At 43.3% G+C, this 23,980-nt stretch overlaps 1 protein-coding gene across 1 annotated transcript in view; it reads left to right on the forward strand.

Annotated features, from left to right (window-relative positions):
- The window catches only part of LOC139218085 (protein eva-1 homolog A), a 66,489-nt gene that overhangs the window by 9,887 nt on the left and 32,622 nt on the right, over positions 1-23,980 (forward strand). Inside the window, exons 2-5 of the mRNA XM_070849620.1 lie at positions 9,125-9,348; positions 11,273-11,396; positions 13,805-13,957; positions 22,125-22,268. Coding sequence (XP_070705721.1) covers positions 9,125-9,348; positions 11,273-11,396; positions 13,805-13,957; positions 22,125-22,268 — 645 coding nt within the window. The remainder of the gene's footprint in view (positions 1-9,124; positions 9,349-11,272; positions 11,397-13,804; positions 13,958-22,124; positions 22,269-23,980) is intronic.

Genomic DNA, 23,980 nt, shown 5'->3' on the forward strand with positions numbered 1-23,980 from the left:
TCCTCACTATTTCTATACAGATATGCTCATACCAACATGGTTTTCACCAGCCCAACCTCCTCCCTATGAGCTATGGTATTGTTTGGTACCATTTAATGTTCATGTACGTGTTTGTTGAAAGGGGCTTAGTTCTCCAGCAGAATCACATTCACACTCATTGAGAGCCACCTGAAAGCACAGAGCCTTTCCCACCAGCTCTAACTGTACAATCATTTGCTGTAAATGGCATGTGTCTGACTGAACAGCACAACAACAGAGAACACGAGAGAAAGGCTCATTGGTCCTTTATGACCTTTCTGTTACAAGCCTTAGGCTACCACTGCCCCACCCAGCGGTCACTTAAATCCAATCCGCTGTGGTGAGGATGACTGAAGAAAGATACATCTGTCATTCACTCTGTGACAATAAAGCGCACACACTGATGCATCTGTCTGGTGTCTGCTGGACTGGTGTCGGTGATTGGGCAGTCTGGCTGCCACCCAACTCTCCCAAGCCATAAAGGCGATCATTAAAATGACAGATTCCTCTTCCTCTGGCTCTTTCTCCGTGTCTGTCTTTTTGTCACACACTCTCTCTGTGATTGTGTGGACACGCATCCATTAGGCGTGGCGGGTGTTCCCGGAACCTCTGTGCCCCTCACTCTGTCACCCTTCACCCCCACATCCCACCAAACCAATGATAAGAAACACACAGCACACATGCTCGGAGACTCTGAGTAAAAGAGTCCACTCACTTAATGCCCTTTGACCCCCAGGGGTCAGAAGGAGAGGCACGTGCTAACAGAGGTCATGGGAGGGCTTGGGTGGGACCAGTGTTTGGTTTTTGGGGACTCCCTAAGGTAGACTCAGCAGCCGCTGGTCCATGAGGCCATCTCTAAGGCTGGCAGATGCTTTATAGCCACTCACCCCCTCAGGACGAGCTTAGACAACAGACCCACATATGGACGTCCAGCAATTGTCTGTAGAAGTTAGCCGACGGCTATAACCTGAAAGATCAACCGTGGCCTTGTTGCTAACATGACTGAGTTAGCCTTTGACTAAGCTTTTCCTGTGGTTTCATTTAAGTCACACTGCTCAGTGTGGATTTGTTTCTTGGGCTGTGTGTGTGGTTGTGACAACTCAAGAAGAGCAAGCTATGTTCATGTTCTCCTCTGGAGCATGAATTCCTTATCCCGCCTGATATTTGTCTGACTTAGCATGTGACATCCCTCCAGTTCTCTCTCTATTTAATCCTTTTCTCTTGTTTTTTTTTTTTGCCTGTCAGATAAAACTCCACTGTAACTAAAACAAACATCATGCTATCATTTCAGTTAATGCAACTTTCACATAGAAACCCAGCGTTTATTTTATGGGGCTGGAATTTACCACCATCACTCATATCAACTATGAGTTTACATCAATCATATAATAATTCTCATATAATTGTATAGTTATCCAACATTTATCATTGAAATTTGCTTCCTGTCATTTGAAAGTTTAGCAGGAATCTGGTTGTTCAGCCCAAGGACTTGAACGACCAGTATGCTAGAGAGCACTCTCCCCTACCATCATCAAAATAACAAATGAGGGAATATGATTAGAAACAATGATGCTTATCCCTCCAGTAGACCTCTAGGAAGTTGGAGAATCTATGCTAAGGAGCACTGAATCTGTTCTGGCTGTTACTAAGACGATGAGCATGAACTCCTTGCTGCCTCGGCTATCTGGTCTTTATTTCTTTTCAGATTTAAGTTTTCCTTTCCTGTTGGTGTATTGAAAACTGTTTTTATAGTTTCATCCCTTTAAGACCCTTAGACCATAGCACATACAGCCTGTTATAAGCAACGGAGACTGCTCATGGTGTGAACAAATAAATAAGGAAGGAATAGGAAAGCTGGGACCAGAGGTGGAGGTAGAAGTTTGTTGTTTATGTCCGGCAGGCTGAACTTTGTGTGCCTCTGTAGGTATATGTGTGAGCGTGTGTGTGTGTGTGTGTGTGTATGTGCGTGCCTGCATGTGTGTGTGTGTTGGTGCGTGGAGGTGTTGGGAAGATAAGCCGTCTCAGAGGGGAGGAAGGACCGGGCGAGCAGAGTGTTTGTGTTTGTGTCTCTGGTTTTAATGGCTTCAGCTGCTCAGGCTCCAGTCCCTGTTTGTTGGGGGAGGAAGGGAGAGCAACTCCGCCATTCAAATGAAAGAAACAATCACCTGAGGATATTGATACACACCATGAGACGTGATTTAAAAACAAGTTGGATAGCATGCACCCACTCATCCTCTGCCTCTGGATTGCAAACCACAGAATTTTAGTGCATCAGTGAACCAAATCTAAGCATGTGAATTTATTTTGTTTTGTCATATCTGGCTGGCCCTGCTGATGACAGACTCCAAAAAGGTGAGAAAAATACAGCACCTTAATGCTGCATGCACCCAGATGGCCCGTGTTTTGCCACTGTGAATCACATCAAAACAAGAAGTCAGTTTCAGATGAACGCCATAAGCACAGAACCCTCATCTTTTCTGCTGTTCTCCATTTACTCTTCCTCGATCATGTTGTTTGTCTCCTTCCTTCTATTTCTGACGCACTCTTTCCAATTTCATTAGCTGTTGTTTGATCGGTCCTTAGTGAAGTCTGATAGCAAAGTGTGAAACACGCTGGGTTAATATCCTGTGGAGAAGGGCAGGATGCTCTGGAACAGGAACAGTGGGGTTAAATCCGGGGGACCAACCTCATGTGAGTAAGCCCCCTCAGCTGACACCCTCCACCCTCTCAGTAGCTGCGTGTACAGTGCGTCTGTGTGTGTATGTTAACATGTTCAGTAAGTATTCTAGGAAGTCTGCGCCTCACTCACTTCAACCGCCACCATGTGCCGGCCATTACTGCTGTCAATACACAGCCCCGACTCCTCTCTCACACTTCTAGATCACCACGCCACCACTGACTGTATTCAGTCAACTGCTAAATCAACGTCATAGCTGGCTGTGTGTTGGTTTCCACAACTGTAGGATTTGTCTTTCACAATAGTTAAAGGAGAAAGTCCCTGATTTTCATAACTTAAAGTGACTATAATCAATAGTGATATTAACAATGGATCAAATGACTGTGGAATGTCAAAGGAGTTGCTCATATTGATGAACCTACAGGGAATTATCACCCAGCTGTGCAGCTTCTCTCTCTGCTCTACAAAGAATTTTTCATCACCTTTCGGAGATTTGGTTCATTCTTTCGGCTCTCATTGATCTTGTTTTCAGGTTTAAGCGTGAACATGAAATAATTATGAGTAAAGACACAACAATCAGGTGTTATGTTTTGTTAGCATTTAGCACTCAAACACTAATTTGCTCTATCAGGACTATCAGACTTGATCGGCACCGACCGTACAAGATACAGACTATCATCACTTTTTCATTCGAGTGTTGCTAAATCCTGACTGGCACATATATGTAAAAATCTAAAAACATGTGTGAAACATTTTGTGTTCATGCAGGACCCCGCCATGCTTAATAAGAAGCTGATTGAGACAAAAGGCTTTCATGACCTATAAGACATTTTAGCCCATTGAGAGCTGACTCAGTGATGGATCTTCAAATCGTCATATCACAGCAGTCCATCAAATATTTGCAAGCTCTGTATCTAAATGGCACGCAGGTGTATGTTTTTATCAAATCCATGCACAAAATCTTCGACGGTTTAAGTCAACACTCAACTTGAAAGAACATTCAATCAGCTACCCCTTTACAGTATTTGTAGCTCTGACTTGTGATGAATTTAACTGCTTAGGTTTTCGCTAAATATCTCTTGCTCTTTGTCTGCCCCATAGTGCGATTAGCAAGAAAGTAGGCTAATCCAAAATATGACTATGGTAGCAAGACTAATGTATTGTAAGCAGAGGAATGCAATGTATTTTAGGAATGCATTTTTTTAGACACACTACTGAATGGCTTAGAAGTGAGGACTGTACTTGGCACATTTACAGCAGCAGTTGATTGTAGCTTTCCTTTGACATCATGTCCTTTGTGCAGTGTGTCTTTTGTGGCATCCATGTGAACATTTACTCATTTTTCTTCTTAAGTTTGAGGTCTCATTTCATGTCAGCACACCTCATCAGCCTGTCTCATTTATGTATCATGTGTTAAGGTGAAGTTCAGGTCTGAAGAGGTGAATGCAGAGTTTTGACCGCATATGATTTAGGACCAGTAGTTGTTCTGAAAGTCGTGCAGTGCTCCAGGCCCTTCTGCCGCCTCTGTGGTCTGTGGAGAAAAGTAATTACTACAGGGCTTAAAGCCACAAGCTCTGGCCTTTGGACCTATGCTGCCACATCCTGTAAGCAGTGGCGACGCTTTTTAAAGATCTCTTTCCTTTTCTCCGTACTGCTCTTTTTCTCATTGTCAGCACTGCTTTTTTTTAAATCTCTTGTCCAATTAAAACCACCATGCTATTAACGTCTTTTTAGAATTTTTATCAACACTTACTTAGCAACCATCTTTCTGGATTCAGTGTGTGTTTATCCACCTTTTTGCTTCTCCGTCACTCATCTTCTCTGCTTTTCAACATCCTCCTCTTCTCCTCTTCATCTCCACCAGCTTTCTCGAGAGTGTTGCCAGAGCGCGGCCTGCGTCTGTCTTTGAGGGAAACCTCCGCTCTTCCCAGTAATCACCACTTAAAGGGAATTCCTTCTCCAGCAGCAGGCCTGCAGCTCTGCATCTTTGAAGATCAGATGGTTTGATGGCTATAATTTGCTTAAAATAACACCAATAAAGTCATGAAGCTGTAAATGCCTAAATACCTAATGTACCAAGATGAAACACGATATAGCCTTTGAATTTGTAGCTTTCAAGAACGTATCGGTTACTTAGCTCCTGTGGAATGTGTTTTGAGGTGTTGTTGCAGATTTATCTTTATCATACATACCGGATCTATTTAAAGAGTTTGCAGTTACGACTCTTATTCAAACAGCCTTTTGATTATTTCTAAAATGCAGTGTAAACAGGCACTTTTGTGGCTAAGCTATAATCTTCTAATATTTTGCAATATTATACATTCTTGCCCAATGCAAGAGGCTTTACAAACATTACTTCACAAGCAACACAAAAGTGAGTTAAACGAGTAAGCAGCAGTGTAATAAGCAGCATTAAGCACGCACTATTATAACACATCAGTAATACTTCATACTGCAGTGCATTGTTCATTCACCGGGCTCGGCCAATAGGAGGAGGCGGCATCTTTCAAAAGCAGGGGAAAGCCCTGAGAATGAGTAACAGGCAGACTCTCCACCTGAGCTGCCTCTGGAGTCAAAGCGCCCTCTCTCCTTTCTCGTCCTGCCACCTGCCCTCGGTTCATGTCAGAAATGCGTGTCGAACTCGTGCTTAGCAGACACTGAACACCTCAGCTCAGTGGACCATGAGGTGACTTAGTAAGAGCTTCCTCCCAGTCTGACATGAAGGAGAGGCAGGTAAGATTGCAGCTGAGGCTGCTGCAAAGGGGGAGGACTTTATACAGAAGTAACAGATATGGTAATATTTTTATGCATATTTACCTCAGCTGTAAATTTGCTTCGGTATGTGACGTGCGCTAAGTTGTGACTAACCAGTAATTCGCAGGGAGGGAAGCATTCTCCAACAGGCCTCTTTCTGTCTCATGTTGACACAACACAGTGGCCCGTCACTAATCTCCATCATACCTGACCCCCTCCATCGCTGGGTCAGACTTAAGGGCCATCACATGACCATAAATGAGGAGCTAACAATCACAAGGCCCTCTGATTTCTACCAACTGGCTGAAAATCGTGTTGGCTGCTGAAACCTTCTGCCCAGTGGTTGATTAAGTTACATCATATGACAAGATCCCATTCGTGTTGGATGATAGATGCAGAAGGCAGGTGCAGTCATCTGCGTTTATGGTTCGAACAAATCCCTATGCTGCTTGTGCCGAGATTAAATGGACCTCGAGCGCCTTTCAATCCAGCTCACGACAAGAGCGACCTGCTTGTACATGAAAAGCATCGCCACCGCAACCTCCTGTCTTTTAATGACCGAATAAACAAACCAGTAGACATAATAGTGCGGCGCTTTTGTCAAGGGAAAGGGCAGAGAGCTAGTTAAGGAAGGAGTCTGGCCCCACATGAAAAGAAACAGGGAGGAGAAGGGAGAAGGAGAGACGCCTGGGTGTTCCTCCAGCATTGTTCAGCCTTCTGCCTCTGAGGGACACCTGTCATTGGCTGGGCGGTTTACACAGGTGCCTTAACCCCGCCTGATTTTGTTGGCCTTGAAAGGAGGCCTCAGTCAACAGGTAGCGTGAAGGGAACAATAGTGACGATCCTGAGGAAGACAGAGACAGTGGGAGGAGGGTGGGATGGTGAAAAAGAGAAATGGATTCTTTGGAAAGCACCTGAGGGTTTGTGTGAGATAATCTGTTTGCGTTCACCCGTAGTCCCACTTTGTAGGGTGGAGGAAGGCGTATCGGTGTGTTTGTGGTGCTTAGACTGTTGCTTAACAATCCCTCTCTGAAGAAACTCCTCCTCCGAGTGGCCTGTGCGAATTTAATCATCTATCTTCAGACCTCTCTGTTTCACCCTCTTCATAACCTCGTCGGTTTCCATGGTTACGCTGCTGTACCCGAGGCTCGGTGAACTGGAGGGCTGCGCAAACTCGTGGTCTCTCATGGCAGTGGCGCTTTGCCAAGAACCAGCCCTAATAATGTGATACTGTTACACCAACACCACACACCCTGGCTTCGAGAGCCAAGCAGCGAGGCTTGTTCCTACCACGTTGTTTGTGTTGACGTTTTGTATGCATGTGAGTGTGTGTGTGGTCCCGCTGCCAGGGGAAATGCCAGGTTCCCTCTCACCCCGTGTGGAATGTGGCAGGCAGAACAGACCTGTGAGTGAGAGGGAGATTACTGTGGAGGGGGGAGAGACTAGCTGAGAGACTGGAGCGAGAGAACCAAAATTTCAATAGTGACGCCATAAGTGCAGCTTCTAAATCACACAAGGGAATCGGGATACTGTGTCAGACAGCCTTCAGATCAAAAAGGTTCTCCTTTCACGTTCAATTGGGGTGCGTACACACACATGGTGTCGCACAAACAGAAAAACTTTCTTCATTCAAATCCAAACACCTTCATGAGCACACACAGCAAAATGACTAAATTTGGATTAAAATAGATAAATTAAGGCAATTAAAAACAGGTATTGTAGTTATTAATAGTATTAAAATGTAATTAAATCTGAGCTGTAATAAAAAAAAAGGTAGCATGGTTGGTTTCTAGTTCACACACTTATAATCTGGTCTATGGCATGCAAATAATCTCTGAATTAACTTAAAAAAGGATTGAATGCGCACCTGTTCTCCATTTTCACAACCCAGCCACAGGTGGGAACCTGTTGCTGTGAGCAATGGTGGTTTAATAACCATCTCTATTTAGAGTGAGCCTGACCTTTTGAAGCCTGAGAATGTCTCTCGTTTCCCTTCCCTCCTTTTGACTGTGGCCATGGTGATAAGGGGACAATGTGTGTGTTCTGTGTGTATCCATGTGTGTACGTGCACTCGTTCTAATGTGTGTGTTAGAAAACACTGTTTATTTCCTCTTCCCAACCAAACACTAACCAAATAAAGGTAATTGAATCACAGAGCGTCAACTTTGTGAGTGTGTGTGAGCTTGTGTGTGTGTTGACTTCTCTGTTAATGTGTTTGCAGAGCACTTAGAGGGAAGCTTAAGCTCGCTTAGGAAGTTGTTTTCAGTTGTTTAAAAAGTAGAAATAGCTGCATTTTTACTATGTAAGTTGACTAAATTGTGCCAATATGAGTTAGATATCTTTACCTGGACACATTTGGAAGTAGAGAAATTCATTTGTTTTAGGTTTCTTTAATGTTAATATCTTACTTTTACAATACACTCAGTACCCCATGCTTTCCCAAACGCTTTCAGCAATCTTGCCTTCATCAGGGTAGGTTTATGAATTCTAGGATTTGCAGCAAAGTGCAGAAAATTGCAGAAGCCAAGACGTAAAGCAAAGTGTTTTCTCCTCTGCTACAGCCAGCACATAAATGGTCCAGATAAGTCCAGAAAGACATTATATGACAGTGGCGCAGGGATCGGCTCCCTCCTTTATCTGTGCTTTCCTTCTCACAGGCTGGAATGTTAATGGTGGCTTTGTGATGGGTTCAGTTATCCCGTGTGACTGACAGGCTGACTGGCAGCTCTCAAAGACTCTTAATGGGAAAGTAGAGTTAGCCGAGGGACTGCAGTGTCTGAGAGCTTTTATTTGATTTGAAGCAGCCTCCAAGGTTAAAATGGAAGTTCACGTGGTGCTTGTTCCGTGAAACGGATTATGTAACGTTTCTATTCACAGTCTTGATACCAGCTGGTGGTTTGGTGCAAGTAAACATGGTAACTGGCAACTGAATAACATGCAAACTGCCAGAAATTGCCAGAAACTTAAGACGTTTATCTGAAGCACATGGCTCTTAAGTTGGTGTTTTTTTAAATGCAAAAATAAGCAGACCATCACACAGCCTGGCGTCATTTGAGATAGCAATGCCTCAAAATGCTCTCATAACTCTGTTGCAAATCTCTGGAAAAAGTTCAGTAAGTAGGTATATATGCGCTGTATCCTTGTCTAATAGTGCAATAATGTCAGGCTTTAAAAACCATCCTTGGCAGTTATTTTTTAATATTAAACATAAGAGTATGTTCTATGGCCAGGACTGGAGGGCTGACGCTAACAGCTAAATAAGATAAGGCTTTACCTTCTCTGTGTTGGAGCGGTATTCTAGGCCTGGAGGCGTCTTTTAGATGTAAGTGGTGATCTGTCAGGGCTTGCTGATATGCAGCACTTCCAAAAGCCCATGGAAACACTCCATTATTGAACAAAAAAAGATCACTGCATGAGAGAGTAGCATGAAATGAGGTGGTGATTTAGCTCGGGCAATGCAAAAACACTGGTAGCAGCTTTTATCTGTTAAATAAGCATTTTCCTCCTCAATGGTTCCAGTGAAATTAAATGAAACAGCTTAAGGATGCGTGTACTGCATGTATAATGCAGATGCAAATCATGCTACAGGGCTGCAATGTGCAATATCAAGAATGGTGCAGTGGTAGAGAAAGTGTCTGAGGTAATGGCTGCTTTGGCTTTTTTTCTGTCTCACAGGTTACTTGTCCAAAGTGTTGAGGAACTACACCGAGCAGGCCTGTGACGGAGACTTCTTGTCCGTTCGCTGCCCACCACGCACCACCATCACCATCCAATCAGCTTTCTACGGAAGGAGAGGCGCCTCTGACCCCCTACAGTGCCCTCAGACCTACCAGGCCCTCCTAAGCTCTTATAACGCTCGGGAGGATGATCGATATTGCTCTGTGTCCACTGCACTGCAGGTAAATAACAAAGCTCGCATATTTCCTGATTATGTTTTGTATCATGGTCAGTTTGTCATCACTTTGGTTACTTTTCTTCATGTTTTTCAAGAAATAGTTTCCTAAGCCTTTGTTCAGCTCTGTTGAATTAATTCCCAATATCTCCCACCTGTCACAGAACTGGATATCATCTTCTTTTTCCATCCCGTTCCTCCCTCTTGTCACACACACAGTCACACACACTCACTTTTGGGCTGTAGAACCTTCTGCGGAGAGAAAGCGTCCCGCAAAATGGTCAAATCGGCCAAGGGTTATATTTTGGAGGATCACTGATTATGTAATGCTTTGTGAGGACGTTTTCCGGCAAATTACACTCTCTAAAGAGGAAGCTGGCTTGTATGTTCCCATGACACAAAGCGATTTCATGGGGTCTTTGCCTTAGCATCCTCTCATAAATTGGGATGCGGCTGGACTAGAACCCCCGCTTTGCAGCACCCATACAAACACACACAAACATATCCTGTTCGGCATTCATGCCGTTGTTTGGTTTATTCTTAGTCCCCCTGCCTTCTAGCGTCGAACACCCTCCGTTTCCATAATAGACAGGACAGCCATGAATGCACAGACACAGAGAGTGCATTGTGTTGAAGTGAGAGAATGACTGACTGCTGTGCCACCCACATTAGTACAACCCTGAAGAATCCCATTGTACCACCTGTTCGTGACCCTCGGTTTGTTGGAATTGCAGCATGAATGTCTCCATATGAAAACGCTCAGTTCAAGCTTATCCCAACATGGTGCAGCAATGATAATTTTCAGTTTCTGTTAATCTGGTGATTGCTTTTTTAATTCATTTTCTAATCTATGAAACATGCGTACATAAATACCCTACATCTTTTTTTTCATTTATTTTTTGTCACCAACAAAAACCAGCAAAACAAATCATTGCATTTGAGAAGCTGTAATAAACAAATGTTTCATGTCATGTATCATTTTTACTTGATAAATTCCTCATTCATTATTAATGGATTATAAAAATTGTTGAAGGTTGATTTTATGTCAGTCTAGTAATTAGTTATTTGACTAATTGTTTCACTTTTCCAAGTAATCCTCACATTGAAAATATGTCAGCAGCATTTATCAGTGTCGTACTAATGAATGCAAACATTTTGTTCCTTTATTGACATGTGATACAAAGATCTATAAATCCCTGGTTATTTTTTGCTGGATCCATTTTTTTTTATCTTGTTTCATTTTTTAAAAAGCTCACAAAAAAAACCAAAACCAAGAATGTGCCTCATCTCTCAATACTTACTGATTTCATGGCAGCCCAAGCCCATTCCTTCCCACTAGAGATGTAAATCTTCAGGTCAAGAATATATACACATGTTTTTTAAAACCACCCAAATATTTTGATAGAACAGTTTGTGTTAGTTTTTATTGTTGGTTTTTCCAAGTTGAAGTCTCCATTATTATCCTCATAATGAGGATGGTGTGTTTTAGGGGTAAATACATAGACATCCCTTATTTTCCCCACTGCATTCCATGATCCATTGTAACAAATGCCTCCCCTTTATATAAAATTGGAGGGGAGGCTCTGAACAGGATCCATTCAGTCTTTCCTCCAGCGAGTGGGATTTCAGTACGGGAGAATGTATTGTGCTGGAATGTGCTCACCTGGGTTACAGCCGGCTAAAGAAGATGAAACTAGAGAAGCAAAACGATGCCAGGAAATGAGTGGAGTGGAGCTTTCCAGAGATTTCTTTCTCCCATTTTCTTTTTTCTCTTACCTGCTCCTCTCCTCCATATTCCCATGGCCATAAGCAGCCTGTTTGAAGTGGTTTTAGGTTTGCCTGCCGCTGGTCTCACCATCGCTGGCTTATTGTCCTCCCTCTAAACCTCTCTTTGGTCTTCTCCCGCTCTCTGTCACTCTTTCCTTCTTTAGAAAATGCTGGACGAGTGCCAAGACAGAAGGAGCTGTCAGGTCCTTGTCAACAGCCGCGTGTTTGGGGCAGACCAGTGTCCTGGCAGCAGTAAATACCTCATTGTCTGGTACAAATGCAGACCTAGTAAGTCCCTCATCGCCTCAAATCCGGACAGTGACACATATCTGTCCCTCTCTATGCCGAGACACTTTTTTTTCCTCTCTTTTCTCACACACCTTCACATTCAGTCAAATACACCAGAGTTGGGGTCACATCATTTGCATGGAAAACTGAAATACACATCAGCAGTCAAAGGAAATCCACATTCTTTTTTTTTTTAAATTTTGTACAGCTGAAGTTTTAGAGGTAATTATTTAACTGATCAACCGTAGGTCTGCCCTGTAGCAGTTTATAAAGTATCACATTATTAGGAGAAGTTAGGAGAAGTGTTGCTTTGTAGTGAACACCCTCCTTTCAACTATTAGCCAATTCCATGTAATATTCTGTATATGTGCAGTAAGTGCAGGCATATTTCTAACTGAACATAGCTTTTAAGCTTTTTAAGATTGTGCATCATGCACATCAGGCAGAAAATTTACCAAAAAAAAACAAAACCACTTGTATCCCAGTATCAGGCAGCAAAGCAAGATGCTGAAATAGGACAGAGGAATGTAAGTAAGTTGTGATAAATGTCTGATCTGTTTGATCAGTCTGCTCCTAACATTGACTTTAAATGCATTCTATAACAATATATATACATGTTCTGTCATGTTTTGCTCATTCAAGTGTGTTCCACTAAACTATATTAAGGTAATTGAAGGATAAAGTTTGGGGTTGTTTTTTCTTCCCACCAAAACCAACTCAATCTGTGTCACTCAGCCTAAAGCTACTGGCTCCTACTGAAGATCTAAAATAGCTTTAAAAGACTAATACATTTTTTGACAGCTGGGCACTGTGGTTTTTGGCAAAGGTTACTCAAACTGGACAAAATAATGTACTTGTTGGGGACTATTTTAAACTGTGGATTAACACATACCCGGTGCAGTACAGTCCCTGACAAAAGTCTTGTCGCTTACCGAAGTTGTTGGAACAACAAATAATAACTTGACTTGTAGGCTTATATGAAAGGCAAAGGCCTCTGGATTATGTGTATTGTACCAAAATAAGGTTTTGTATCAAGAAGGTCAAGGTGCTCCAGGATTGGCCAAGTCAAGTTATTATTTGTTGTTCCAACAACTTCGGTAAGCGACAAGACTTTTGTCAGGGACTGTAGTGAGTATTAAAGGCACCAAGGTGATATATGTGCAATTGACTCAAAAAACTACCTTCCATGTTCGTCATTATGAAGAATCGTGTCATCTAGAGCACAAATGTGGCTGAATTATGTGTTTTAACAACAGTAATGGTGGAATAACTTAAGCAGGGCTTTGTCTGCAGAGGCAGTACTTGCTATTAGGATCATTTCATTGCATTTGGTATTTTCATGGGATTTGTTGACCGTAAGAAAACTCTGGAATTTTGTCAGCCATATATTTTAGCGTTTACCTCTTATTTAACCAATTTCTTTCATCAATTTCAATCATCATATTTTGCAGTACGTTCCACAATAAATTAACTGTCACAGCATCTATATGAGTCTTTCCTGCTTCATTTAAAAGAAAAAAAAAAACTCCTTGCATGCCTCTCCCTTCATCCCTTTCCTTCCCTCTCTCTGTGAGCTAGGAAACTAAGAGTATCACTCCGGAGGGGAGCCACAACAGTGCAGTAATCCCACCCAGATTCTCGTCTTCATTCATGGCTCAGTGCTGTGCTGAGCCGAGCCGCACTGAGCTGTGCAACAGTTCACACTAGAGTGACCAGAAGTGGGCATTAATCCACTGATCCCCCTGCCCTCCCCACTTTTTCTTTCTCCACTGGACCCCGGGGCCAATCAACAGCTCTTTGTTCACTGTCACTTAACCAATGACTTCTCAGGGGAAAGGAGAAAGGCTGCTTGGGGTGTTAGTGAGGTGCAACGGGCAGGTGTCACTGCCTCTGAAAGGAGAGGTGGATGGAGGGTAGAGGAAGTGAGAGAGAAAGGGAGGGAGTCAGAGCGAACAAGGGTGAATCCATCACCAAGAGATACAGCTAACCAGTCCTGCCCCTTTTCTCTGCTCTCTTCCTCTCTCTTCCTTCTGCATTCCTGTTCCACTCCCCACATGGATGTAGAAACGGCTGCTGTTGTGTTTTTATTTGCTGGCCAGTGGAGCTGCTGTGGCTGTCACAGGTCACTGTGGCTGGATGTGTGTGAGGAATGCCTCTGCATGGCTCTACATGTCCACTGAGCAACTCTGCCTCTGTTTTTGCATGAAAGCTTTTGTCAGGCCTCTGTTTTCCGTGCTTATTCAACGCTGCTCTACAGAAGTTTGATCAGATAAAAAGTGGGAAAAATGTTTACTTCACAAAATGTATTTTTGAAAAAGACCCAACGTGTTGATAAGGCAAGACACGAGGTAGGCTTTTGTTTTTTATGTGTAACATTCTGCATCCTCTCTCTCTCTCTCTATCTTCAGACGAGTACAAGAGTAAGGTGGTCTGCGAGGACGAGAGGATGAGGCTGAGCTGCAAGCGGGGTATGCAGATCGCTGTTTACTCCGCCATGTTTGGCCGAACTCAACAGGGCACCCTGGAGTGTCCCTTGCACCACAGGAGGGCCCCGTCAGTAGGTGAGGCGCCTTCTCTCTCTCACACGGGGGGTAGCAAGATAGTTGAGTGGCTGATCTACCAAAGGATAGATTTAAACTGGATACAGAACACACACAAGCTTTCATATTGAGATTAAATATTTAAAAATCCCGACTGTCAGTCACATGTAACAGTAAAGTCCAGTTTACAGTATTATTAAAGTATTACACACAAACTTAGTAATACAATTACAAATAGATAGTGTGACCCATTCCTCGTTTCTGGTGCTGAAAGAAACTGTGTATTCCTATCAGGGCCAACAGTGCTGTTTTGTAGTGACCTTCCTCTTGAGAGTGTGAGCAAGGGGTGATAATCATATTGACATCAATAATGCTTGACATTATTATCATTCGCTCAATTCGTAGCATGAGTCTTGGTGTCAGCCTGAGGTCAGGAGCGGAATGAAGTGACATGAAGACACAAGCTGGGAATGCAAATCAAGTCTTCTTGCTTTTGCATGTTGTTAAAATGAGTCTCCTTGTCCTGCTAATGTTCTTATACATGTTAATGATATGGGAGAGTTGGGCTTCAGGTCATTCTGGGCTTTGATTTGTCAGAGCAAAGGCGCCATTATGCATGTAACATCGGTGCGTGGGGGAAAGGAAACATTTTTACCGATGAGTTTTACACGTCAGCACTTGAATACCTCTGAGCCACAACTACAAACACTGCCAGGCTCATGTTGAATCTCTCCTTCATTAGCTTTCTTTAACTCTGGTGATATTGTCTTGAGAGAGACTCTTGTGATTTAGAAGATTTTCTAATTCCTCTACAGCTACTTTGCTTCAGAAGCTCTTAAACAAACAGCGGCTTGTCACACCCGTCATTGATGTCATCTGTTTACACTGATTTAACTTCTGGAAACAGATCATCATTTAGCATTTCTTCATCTTGTTAGAAAAGCATGCTGAGATATATAAAACCGGCACTCAAGCTCGGGTAGGTGCGCACACACACACATTGCCAGGGGAATTGGGGTGGAATGTAGATCAGGTGTCTCTGTCATCCAAAGCACTGAGTTTGGCTCGTAGAAAAGGGACAGTATTGAGTTCCCTCCAAGTGTGTGTGTGTGTGTGTACGTGTGTGTGTGAGTGCATGGGATATCCAGATGTATCCTCGCCCTTGTTTAGGGGAATGTTAATGACTCTAAGCTTGGATCCATGACAAGTATTAGTTTAACCATAGCTACCGTGGTGGCCCTGGCCTCTTTGCTGGGCAGCTCATTTATTTTGCTTTGTTTCGTTAATATATAGAAGGAAATGGACACTGAGGTTTGCGCTTGTAAATAAGTAGCCCGAGCAAGTGCAAATTGTGGTGTGTGTATGTGTGTGTGTGTGGCCTGTATAAAGCTGTGAGGGAACAATGTACTCCGGACCGATCCGGTGTGAGTTTGCTGGGGTGTCTGTGTGAGCTACCGTCTTTATGACAGAGGTGACAGGATGAGGTTGAAAGGCTGACACAGGCGTCAGTCACCAGGTAATCAGAGACAGATATAAAGAATGGCATTGTGTGAGTCTGTATGCATCTGTGTGTGTGTGTTATTGTATTCTATCTGAGCACTGAGGGCTGCTTTTAAGCAACCTCAGCCAGTCCTTCCTTATGCAGGTGGACCAGGAATGTGCGACAGGTAGGTGTAGCGGGTGAGACAGGACTGGCCTGATATCTGGTTTCAGAGTCGGGATTAAATACAGTAGCTGAGTTTCTCCAGCCCTGATGGAAAATGGACTCTACTGTTGTAGCTGTACAAAGGCCAGATTAGAGCAGAGGAGCGGTAGTATTTACTGTCAAATCACATGTTAACCTTCACCTCACAATCAACGGCACACTCAGACGTACACAAACGCCTTGTTGTTCCTGCTCACCCGTTATACAGCTTGATGTTCTGTCCCTCTATCACGGACACACAGACATATATGTGTACACATTTCAACCACCCACAAACACCTCCTCAGGCTGTTGCAGGCAGTCTAGCAGTGCCCTAGTGGGATTTTCCCTCTCAGCTCCGTCTTTGATGTGGCTCCCATGTCACCAGGAGCAGGAAGTGAGGGTGTCTTGAGTGACAGGTCAGGCACACACCGTTAATTATTTTTAAATGCTTTCTCCTCTCATTTTGCCCTCCCATCCAAGGTGGTATTGTGCCACGCACACACGCGTGTGTGTGTGTGTGTGTGTGTGTGTTTGCAGCTCTACATGTCTGAATAATTGGGTTTGGCAGTTGCATCATGGGCAAGTTTGTTTTATACCTATTGTGATTTTATGTCTCTTTAAATGTGTGTTTAAATGTGTCAACAAGGTAGTAGAGTGTCGTAATCTCCTAAACCGCACCGTCCTGGCAACCTCACCGCTGCCTGAGGTGTGAGATCAACAGCTGAAGTCACACAGCTGGCTGCGCCTGCCCAGGTGAACTGTGCATAATGCCAGTTAGAAAGATATTACAGTATATGGCAGCTTATTTTCCCTACAAACAATCCCCTTACATCTTCTGTTTCTTTTTTATTGTTAGACTCGGGGTGCAATTCAACACCAGTCTCTTTCAAAATAAAGGTAGATTTTTCTTAGTAGTAGTATTTTTCTTTCTTGTAGCTTGCTGAAAATCAACTTTTAGAGGTGCTTTTTTTAGTCTACAAACTGAATTCAGCTTGTGAAGTCTGCTTTCCATTGGCCACCACGGAGAGCAGCTATCTAGGACGTCCAAAGTCCTGGAAAAATATAAAAGACAACAACAAGTGCACACAGAGGCATGTGCGCACAAAAGCAAGACCTCTTTGATCCTGTCTGCTGCTTGGTTTTGGTTGGGTGGGAGTGGTGGAGTTGGACAGGTCTTGGCGGCGATGGAGGATCCTCAAAGCAAAGAGGCCTGCTTCAGCCCTCCTCTCTCATCTGCCCCATTACCATCACAGACACCTCTTGACATCTAAATAGCCCCCCATGCTTGGCATGCAGCGTCCTCTGACTGCATTTTTTTTTTTTTGAAGACCACTGCGCTTTCACTTTTGAGTACATGCTTCAAACAAGGCCCACAGCGAGATGTTTCAAACTGTAAGCTCATACGATCAGCAGCTTTAAAAAGCCAAGCGTGCACAGCTGCAGTCCAAATTTAACGTTTGGCTTTTAGAAGACCGCTCCAGTTGTTAGGCTGCAAGCTGCTTCACTGTAACTCTATCGGCATTCATCTCAGACTTTGATGCATGCAGAGCAGATAAGTAGCAGGATGTCAGTGTTGTTTTGGTTGTTTGGTTGCTTAGATGAAATGTACAGTTCTGTGTGATTAAACATATCCTGAAAGATAATCTGCAGTCCAACCATAGCAATACTCGACACATTTCACTTGAACACTTGTTGGTGACTAGTTTTCCTACTTAACTTCTCTAAAGTAACATCCTTGATGTTTGTATTCCATCTCTAGAGAGCTTTAAATGTTCCTGCAAACATTTTCCAGGATAATAAGTTCATGCAAGGCTTACCACCACTCAGTACTGATTGAAATTCAGATGTGGCATTTGAATAGATCAGGTACTGTGTTGTGAGTGATGCCACACGTGCGAAGGGTTGACTGTTTTGGTACCATGTGCCTCTGACTCTAGAAATAGCCTGCTATCAACTTGCAAACAAAGCTAAATATGTTTGTTCTGCTGGACACTTAAAGGCTGGAAATAACTTCAGCAATGCTGTTATACTTGGATTCACTGTGTTCCAGTAAAATGAGACCCTGCTGAAGTGAATAGACCATTTACAGTAAATGTGTGGGAGAGTGGTCTCAAATTCATCAATGGCATTCACAGAAAGTGCTCGGCGTGTGCAGGTCCACTCCCCCTATCACGGCATCTGAAAGTCACTTCTGTCTCATACAAAGACTTTTAATCCCATAACAATGACTTAAGCCTCCCTATCAAATGATACGTACCGAGGTGAGTCAGAGTGGGAGAGGAGAGGAGTACTTTTGACTTGTTTGTCCGCCCATTGTCTTGGAAATTCCAGGAAAGGTGTGCGTGGGTGGAATACCTGGAGGATTGTTATGGAGCGTTGCTGCGAGAAATTTCTGGGAAAGGATGTACTGTATCTTTGTGTGTGTGTGTGTGTGTGTGTGTGTGTGTGTGTGTGTGTGTGTGTGTTAGTAGGTGGGCTTGTTAGTTTGGATCTTTGTGTGCTCAGAGGTGTGTTTTTATGTCCGAGTCGCACACGCAAGTGCTCCTATGAAGTAGTTCGGCATTCAGTCCACCTGCATATACTGCACCCACAATGCATTCACCCAACATTAATCTTAATAAAAGGGCTTTGTGACAAGTAAAACTCAACGGTTTCATGATATTATCGTAACGCTATTGCTTTCTGAAATTGTGGCATCAAAACAATGATTCCGTGGAAGTGGTGGTGAGGACACAAGCCAAGGCTGATGCTGGTTTCGAGGGAGGCAGAATGTTGGACGTATGGTGGATGACTGATGTGTCAGAAAAGCAGCTGAGCAGCAACAAGGTGCTGCTGGTACAGGGCGGCACATCAACACACACACACTTCAAATGCATGCAAGACAGAGAAGAAAGACATTAGCAGAAGGTTCCTCGACCTTAGTGCTCTGCTTTACAGCACTCAAAGAAGATGTGGGCAAACAAATGTAGATCATAAAGAAAAAAGGTTTTTTTGTGAGCGGCTCTTAGTATGTGATCTCAGTCTGTGATCAGCCATGAGTGAGAATACGTTTTAGTGTCTGTCCAGGAAACTGCCCCCCTGGAAACTCCTCCCTTTTCCCTCAAGTCTCTGCTGCTCTTGACTGTGGACCCTCTCTTCTGAACCATAGGCCTGTCCTTGTCGGGCGTGTGAGGGCTAGAAGGTGGGTGCACAGGCTCTGAGGTGGTTGAGGGTAAAGGTTAGTGGTATCAGGGGTTATTCATGCCTATTCCCATCTGTGTGTGTGTCTGTGTGTGTGTGTGTGTGTGTTGTATGCCTGTCTGTCTGTGTTAAAGCCACTAATGAGAGCCAGAGGAGGTCAGACCCTGGGGAATGCTCTTTTAAACTGCATAGAAATGCTGTGTGTATGTGTGTGCCCATACATCCACGGAGAGCCAGCGGACAAAGAGTAAATGTGTGTGTCCATCCTCTTGTCTATAGAAGTCTCCATCTTTCTCTGGAACCCTCCAGCCCCACCCGTTCCTCCGCGGGCCCCCTGCTCTACTAATCACCCAGTCACGGAATCAAAGCTGCAGCTAATGGGGGCCTGTCTGTCAGTGGGCTCCCTTGTCAGAGAGGAAAGTTTTCAGCGTCGCACACAGGCTTAAACGAGCCCTCTGGGGAGGAAAACAGAGAGGGAGGGCAGATTGAAGCACATCAGGCGGACCAGGAGGCTACTGAGCTACAGCATCAGCACATAGATGCTAATATAGATACATACACAGATCTGTAGACGGTGAAATGGCATTTTGAGTAGAAAAATGGATGAAACAGACTTTTTTTTGGCCTTCAAACTTGATTTGAAATAGGAAGTTATATGTGATTTAGAGCTGTTCTCATTAGTCGATTAATTGATTTGTTGAAAGCCTAACAATTAAGGACCATTTTTGATGATTAATTAAACATTTTAATAATAGTGTAAGCAAAAATGCCAAACATTTGTTGCTCCCAGCTTGTCAAATAGAATTATTTTATGGTTTTTTTCTTTTTTTATCATATATGATGATCATCAATATAGATCATAAAGATGATCTTTATTTTTTGGGCTGTTGGTTGAAAAAAACAATTTGAACATTTTGTAGACAAAATGATTCTCTAATTAAAATGATTAAATATAAGTTGCAGCCCTAATCTCGTCGGTTTTTACAGTATGTCTGTGATCAGAGGATTATCAGCTGAGAGGGATAACAAGCTCTTACATTCAGTGCTTCCTTGGTTCGGGTACAATGCTGATACTTCAGTCCTGTCCTCGGGATGCAGTCCAGCATGTGATGCAAGACAACGCTCAAGTTAGATTGTTTCTCACTGTCACCCCATAGATGCACACTGGTACTGAAGCAATTTTATTTACCACATGTAAGAACACACATTTTATCTCACTTTAACACTCTAACATTCATTCTGATTACACTGATATCAACCACCTTTCTGTTACACATGCTGTATTTTTGTGGGTTATATTGTATTCCAGTCCAGTGGAAACGCCACCTTTCAGACATCTCCACTGAATTCTCAAACAATTGTTGCAAATTAGGCAAGGTTGTACATTTTCCTCATCAGCGAGTCCACATGTGTTTTAAGCAACGGTGCGGTCTGTCTAACCTTTGAGGTGTCTGACTCCTTATCCGGTTACACTCACTGGTTCCCACACTGCATCCTGGTTGGGAATTCCAGTGTGTCGGCTCCAGCTGGGGAGTGTCCGGTTGCCCCTTCGAACCGTGTCCAAATGTACAGACATTGAGGTTCACATTCTTAATCAGCTTTGTCTTTGATCCAGTTCCACTACAAACACAATCATCAGGAGAAAAGTGTGGCCTTTGATTATGATTGTTGGAATCCAATAAGGCAGGACTGCACAGTTATGGAGCATTCAGTGAATTCACAATGTTGACACTGTTCATGACTACTGGATTGCCCTCTTTCACTTCCCGACTGGGACATTTGCCCTTTGACCTGTGCCATAATTTGTTTTGGCCTTTTGACGTGTGAGCCAACCCTTAACCAGCCTGTCACCTCTACCTCTCTGATATGTCTCTCTGTCTTTGGGGCCCACCAGGGCAGACAGTGCAAGAGCAAAGTGTCCACTTTCAAAGGCCTCATCTCCTTGTGTTGTTTTTAGGGGTTAGATGGACCGTGGGGGCCTGGGATGCACCCATGTGGAACCCCGGTCCATCCACATTCCCACAAGACTCAGCAGGAGCTTCTTCCGACTTTATCAGTGTTTCTAACACTTCAATTTGTTGTGTCGCTGAAGTTCATGAGGGGGAACATAGAATACCGATTCCACTAGTATTATGCAATTCATTAAGAGGAGCGCCATTGTTCAAGTTTGGTTAACAGAGTTTCAGCAGTGCCTTTAATCCCACAATAATCAGCAGATGAATCAATACTGATAAAAATTCTTTGTTGTAGCCCTACCTAAAAATTATGTTTGTAAAAATATAGTATTGTAAACCGGGCTTTATGAGCTCTACAAAGTTAATCGTACAGTTTGCGAGCATAGCGGGTGAGTTTATCATCCTCTGTGGTCCCCTTATTAATGTGAAAGAGGAAGGAAGTGAGAGCGGAAAGAGGAAAGAGAAGAGCCTCATCTGTCCATCCACGCTCCACACAGGATGAGAGCTGCAGTACAGAGGGTCTGGAGGAGCGGGCGGGTGCTTAGTGATGATGTGTGAGAGCCACATCCATTACGCTGTCTGGTCTCCATATACAAACACTCTGACACACACACACACATATGTTGTATCAGGTATCCTTTAGACAATGTGAGGCCCCAGTAAGGTTTCTGTGTGTGAATCTGATGTGGACAGAGGCTCCACCATGGGAGCTGAGAAAGCCTTTATGGGAAGGAGTGTGTGAGATGTCCCCTTGCTCTCATCAAACTGTGTGTGTGTGTGTGTGTTGTAGCTGACAGAGACTCATGTAGTCTTTTTGTGCTTGAAGTGCTTCTTGTCCATCAAACACTCTACAGCAAAGCAGTGAGAGACTCATGTAATATGAACATTCAGTATATCTAAAGTTAGTCAAACTCTGGTTCTGATGATGCTTTGTAATTGGATGACAATTTTCCCTGGGAGAGGGCAGCTGCAGTATAAACTTCTGATTAATTCATTGGTTGTCTGTCTGCCATGTTGATTAAAGAACTATAAATGGCATAAAACAAACAAGGCTCATGGCAAAACCCAAATCTTTGCGTCTTAAAACATCACACCAGGAGAATTAATCATTCAATCAATATGTAATAAGATAAAAGACATGATACTGGAAATATGCAAATTGCCTCATTTTATAGGTCCTGTAATTACATGATCATTTCCAACTATTTTAAAATGGTACCAAAAGACTCAGTGTTTCACAGGACATGTAGTAACTCATTTGTTTGAGGTTTTAAGAAAGAATCTTCAGTCTCTTGTAATAATTAGGTAAAATATATTACTTTTCATCTGTCTAATGTGTCTGTCTGTCTGTCTGTCTGTCTGTCAGACTGCCAGTCGTCTGTGGCTCTGCAGGTCCTGACCGCCCGCTGTCAGGGAAAGAAAAGCTGTCTGGTTCGAGCCTCCACCAGAGACTTTGGAGATCCGTGTTACTCTGGCACCAGGAAGTACCTCAGTGTCATCTACACCTGTGGTGAGTCCCGACACACCTTTAAAGATGGCTTCATTTTCCTACCACCAGAGGGTGATGTTCACTCACTGATCAGCTCCACTCAGACATTGTCTTTGGTGTTTTCGCCCTGTGTTTCAGAGTTACTAGTTCTTCAATAGGCTCTGTTATACACAGAGAAGAATTATATGTCTTTTTCAAGGTATGATCGTGAAGGGGATGCTAAGTGTAAAGATCCTTACAATATGGATCTGTCTGACAATAATGGTGCCACTATTTGTAGACCTCAGAGGAAACATCTTGTCCTGACTGCTATCATTAATAATTTGAAGTACTTTTCGATTTAATTTGAAATTAATTTCAAGAATTTCATTAAGAGGCAGAGCATTGTAATCACTTTTTAGACTATATAAGTGGGTTTTTTTTAAGCTGGAGTCAGGAGAGAGCCAAGAAGTTCAAACCTTCTAAACTTATTGTCCACATTAAAATCACGTTATTCAAGCAAACACGGCGATAAGAGCAACAACTTTGACATTGTATCTTCTGTTTTGACTTTTCGTCTATGCGGATGAGGGAGAATTATGGTCTTCCTTTTTATCTGCTCCCCACCCCTGGGCTAAACCTGACCTGTCAAGGCTGTAATTCATTAGCCACACGCTTGGAGACACTCAAACACTCGCACACACGCACGCGCGTTTTCCAGGCGCCTCCAGCACCAGGAATTGATCAATCAGCACTGTGGCCTGGAGCCTAGCCTCTCATGCCCGACATAATAACTGGCACTAAACCCAGATCCAGACTTGGGCGACCGTTACACATTTTAAGGACTGGATTTTATGAGCTCTGTGCCTTTCCCAATTGGGTCACTATTATATTTAATGTATTTTTATATTTTCATTTATTTCAATGAAAGTCTGTTGGCGGATCACATTTTCTACTGTGTTCTTTCAGCTCTTTTCAGTGCTTGAATTTTCACTTGAATTAGAATTAGAACTCTAAAGCTCTGATCTCAGATTCTGGCTTGTTTATTCTGAAGATCCATCACCGAGTATTTTGTCTCCAAATGCTGTTTGTTTGTCAGATAATTGTCCAATAATCCATCCGTCCTTTATCTCAGCAACAGACCGCTCAGCTGTGTTTATGGAGTCGTTTGGCTTGAATCTGCGTCTGACCTCCCTTATCTGTCGCCGATAACACAATGTACTCTCCTAACAGGTCTGGTGCCGAGTAAATGTGTGAGTGTGTGTGGGGTATGCATGGGATGTGGGACGGTGTAAATGTTCAACAGATAGAGGAACGTGCTGTGAGTTGGTTTATTGATGGTTTTTCTGGGCTGCGGTGGGAGTCAAGAGGGTTGAACGTGAGTGAATCAGTCTAGCTGCTGCAGACATGAAGTCACTGGTTGCTCCAGGCTCCAGCAAAGTGGTAATTTTGGGGGATCCTCTTTCATTGGTGGTTGAGTGTGTGTAGAACTGACCCCGCTTGTGTCGGAGTAGGGAACGGTGGCTGCCTGTCTCCACATGATCGGTTGCATTTATGTGCATATCTGCGTGTGTGTGGTTGCCTGTACAATGTTTTGTTCCAACCGAAAAATGTGGCATCTATTTTCACAGTGATTCTTTGACTGAAATTTTTAAAAAATGACAGTATTGTTTGATGGATGGTAAATGAGTAAATAAATAAGTACCCATGATTTGCAGAAATACATGGACTGGTCTTAGAGTAAGAATTTGTAC

Source organism: Pempheris klunzingeri, chromosome 18 (assembly GCF_042242105.1).
Source record: "Pempheris klunzingeri isolate RE-2024b chromosome 18, fPemKlu1.hap1, whole genome shotgun sequence".
NCBI classification, from domain to species: Eukaryota; Metazoa; Chordata; class Actinopteri; order Acropomatiformes; family Pempheridae; genus Pempheris; species Pempheris klunzingeri.